Here is a 3,220-nt window from a genome sequence, read left to right on the forward strand (position 1 = left end):
CGATATTATTGAATTTTTGAACAAATAAATTAACTAATAAATAAAGTGAATATAATACTAAAAAATTTGAATACGATCAATTAACAATATTTAATTCATGTGATATGATAAGCTTCCAAATATAATTATGTTTTTTATAGTCGACTCATATTTATTTCGGATTATTTTATTACAATTGAATAATTTTTTTTAGCTAAAATTATGTTTTTTATTTTTATTTTACTCTTTTTTTTTTATTTTCTTTGTTCTATTTAATTTTCTTTTTTTTTTTAATTTACTTAATATAATTTTGTTTTATTTTCATATCAAAAAGAAATATATCTTCTGTAAAGGGACGGATGGATTCCCGTTACGACTATGTTAATTACGCAAACTTAATTCCAAACTACGACTTCTCATAAATGCGCATAATTATTTAAAACAAAATCACTTAATTTAGTGTCGGTGGGCCCGCAGTAGTCAATGTCAAAAGAATTGGAAAATTATTTTTTGATAATTAATTATCACCCCAACCATCCCTGATCCCACACACACAGCCACCATCATGCGCGTGCCCCTCACTCCACGCATTTTCTACCACGCGCGTGGGACTCCCTCCCAGATTACCATAAGTACACAAATGAAATATTGCTTACCAAACCTCGATAGTTTTACAGAGTGTTTCAACTTACATCTAATTTCTCTCTCTACACTCTGAGGTAAAGCAGAAAAAGGAAGATCTATCCATCAATGGAGCACCACAGCTCCACCACCACCACCAGCGGCCTCCACCAACCGATCACCCGATCCGACCCGAACAGCCCGTACCCGACGACCTTCGTGCAGGCCGACACCTCCTCCTTCAAACAAGTCGTCCAAATGCTGACCGGCTCGACCGACTCGGCCCGCCACTCGATCCCGCCCATTAAAACCGGGCCCCGCAAGGACAAGTCCGGATCCAAGCTCTACGAGCGGCGCAACGGCCTCAACAAGAGCTTCAAGATCAACCCACTGGGCCCGGGTATCCGGCCGGGTCTGGTTCACGGGTCGCCCCGACCCGGAACCCCCGATATCCTCTCCCCCAGTATTCTCGATTTCCCGTCGCTGGCGCTCAGCCCGGTCACGCCGCTCATACCCGACCCGTTTGACCGGATTGGGCGACCCGGTTCCCGGCTGGATACGGCGGCGGAGGATAAGGCGATTGGTGATAAGAGTTTTTATCTGCACCCGTCGCCTGCGAATACTCCCAGGGATTCGGAGCCCCGACTTCTGCCCCTGTTTCCGCTGATGTCACCAAGAGCTACGGAATCTTGAGTGAGTTTTTATTTTTATTTATTTTTGATGATTTGGAGATTTATGAGGGAAATGTACTGTTTTGTTTTATCATTGGCGATTCAAAAGCGGGGAAATTAAGGAGAGGGGAAAAATAATTTAATAAAAAAAGGAAAAAAGATTCCAACTTTTGCTTGAATACTTGATTTTCATGTATCTTGATTCCTACTCGACCATTTATTCCTACGTTTTGTCACGATATTTGTGAATAGATATTTTCGTCTTTAGGTTTTTTTGGAGTTTTTAAAATTATTAGCTTTATTTTGTCGGTACTCCTTCTCTCACATTAAAAACGAAACGTTTTTAAAAATAGAAATAATATTCTCTCTACTTTTTTTTCTCTATTATTTTTCTTTCTTCATTAATTCACAAAATAACATTAAATAAAATCCTGTGTAAAAAAGTGAATGTCCAATATTTAATGGGACGGAGGGAGTACTTCTCCATGTTTGAATTTTATTTGGAGGTGGACAATCAAGTCCATGTGAATTGACATGGTGTTGAAATCTTGGATGTTTTTTCGGTGACTAAATAACTAAATTAAAAACAAATTAGGAACAAAATGCACAATCAAGAAAAGAACAAAAAAAAATGTAGGGTTAGCTGTCAAAAAAAGGCCATGGAATAAGCATCTTGGTTTTACTTAAAACTATGTAATGAATAAATTAAGTAAAAGATAAGGCTCTATCTTTTTATTTAAGTCTTCTTTCCGAAAAATCCTTTTATCTGCTTTTTCTATTTGGTTTGTTTATAGTGGGTGTATGGGAATTCGATTGGAATGAGGATATGAGTAATTTTGGAAAAGAGTAATGACGTGGAATTTGTTTTTTTTTTCGTTTTGTGGAGTATATTTTATTTAGGTGGAAGTGTCAAATTTAGATACTTAGTCTCCAAATGATTGCATTAAATTTACCACGTCCGCTCTAATTCCCTATTTAATTATGAGATTGACAAATTCCAAGTTGGATTTGGAAGGGTAGCCGATTTATGATACTCCCTTCGTCACTAAAATGTTGTTCAGTTTTGCCATTTCGGCCTGTCCGCGAAATATTGTCAACTTTGTTTTTTTTTTACCATTTTTGGTAAATGGACACCACTTTCAAATAATTCATTACATTCACATTCTATTATAAAAATAATATATAAATATGAGACTTATATTCCACTAACTTTTTCAACTCACTTTTATTCACATTTCTTAAAACAGTTAAACTTGAATAACATTTCGTGGACGGAGGGTGTATTTTATATTGGATGATATAAATTTAATTGAAATATTAATTGATTAGTGTTTGTTTTAGTTCAAACACCCAATGTCGATGTGTTCGCAATAACTTTTGCTTTTAAGAAGTGTTCAAACTTAAGAGAAAAAAATAGTCGTTGATGTTGTAGAATTACATTCATATCAGCTTGACCTTAATAATTGAACACAAGATTTATGTGACTTGTTTTTCAATGGTGGACCAATTTGAATAGGATCAGCAATGGCTCATTTGTAAAATTGTAACATATATACTAAATTCTAATTTTAGTCCCTTACATTTGCTCTAAAATTCTTTTTGGTCTCATACATTATGTTTGTGACATTTTGGTCCCTTACATATTGTTTTGGTACCTTTTGGTCATAAACATATTGTTTTTGTCCAAAATAATCATTTTCTGTTAAAATTAACTATCAAAATGTTTGATCAATTTAATTACTTAATTATAATCTAGGACTAAAGTCCAATTTTAGTCTCGTACATATTCCATAAAATTCGTTTTGGGTCCCATACATTAAGTTTGTGACCTTGTTTGGGACCAAAATGTACCAAAACAAATGTAAGGGACCAAAAAGAATTTTAGGACAAATGTAAGGGACCAAAATTGGACTTTAGTCTATAAAAAAATTATACGTTTGCTCTAAGAG

At 34.9% G+C, this 3,220-nt stretch overlaps 1 protein-coding gene across 1 annotated transcript; it reads left to right on the forward strand.

Moving 5' to 3' along the window:
• Positions 1–595: 595 nt before the first annotated feature.
• On the forward strand, positions 596–1,450 carry LOC121783178 (VQ motif-containing protein 4-like). Its single transcript, XM_042181165.1, has one exon. It carries the CDS (start codon positions 730–732, stop codon positions 1,291–1,293), a length of 564 nt encoding a protein of 187 aa, XP_042037099.1. The 5' UTR covers positions 596–729; the 3' UTR covers positions 1,294–1,450.
• Positions 1,451–3,220: the final 1,770 nt, after the last annotated feature.

The sequence above is a fragment of the Salvia splendens genome, chromosome 21 (assembly GCF_004379255.2).
Source record: "Salvia splendens isolate huo1 chromosome 21, SspV2, whole genome shotgun sequence".
In the NCBI taxonomy this organism is placed as follows: domain Eukaryota; kingdom Viridiplantae; phylum Streptophyta; class Magnoliopsida; order Lamiales; family Lamiaceae; genus Salvia; species Salvia splendens.

Excerpts from the sequence above, each read along its gene's own strand:
- LOC121783178 (XM_042181165.1), top strand. The coding sequence starts at position 730 with ATGGAGCACCACAGCTCCACCACCACCACCAGCGGCCTCCACCAACCG.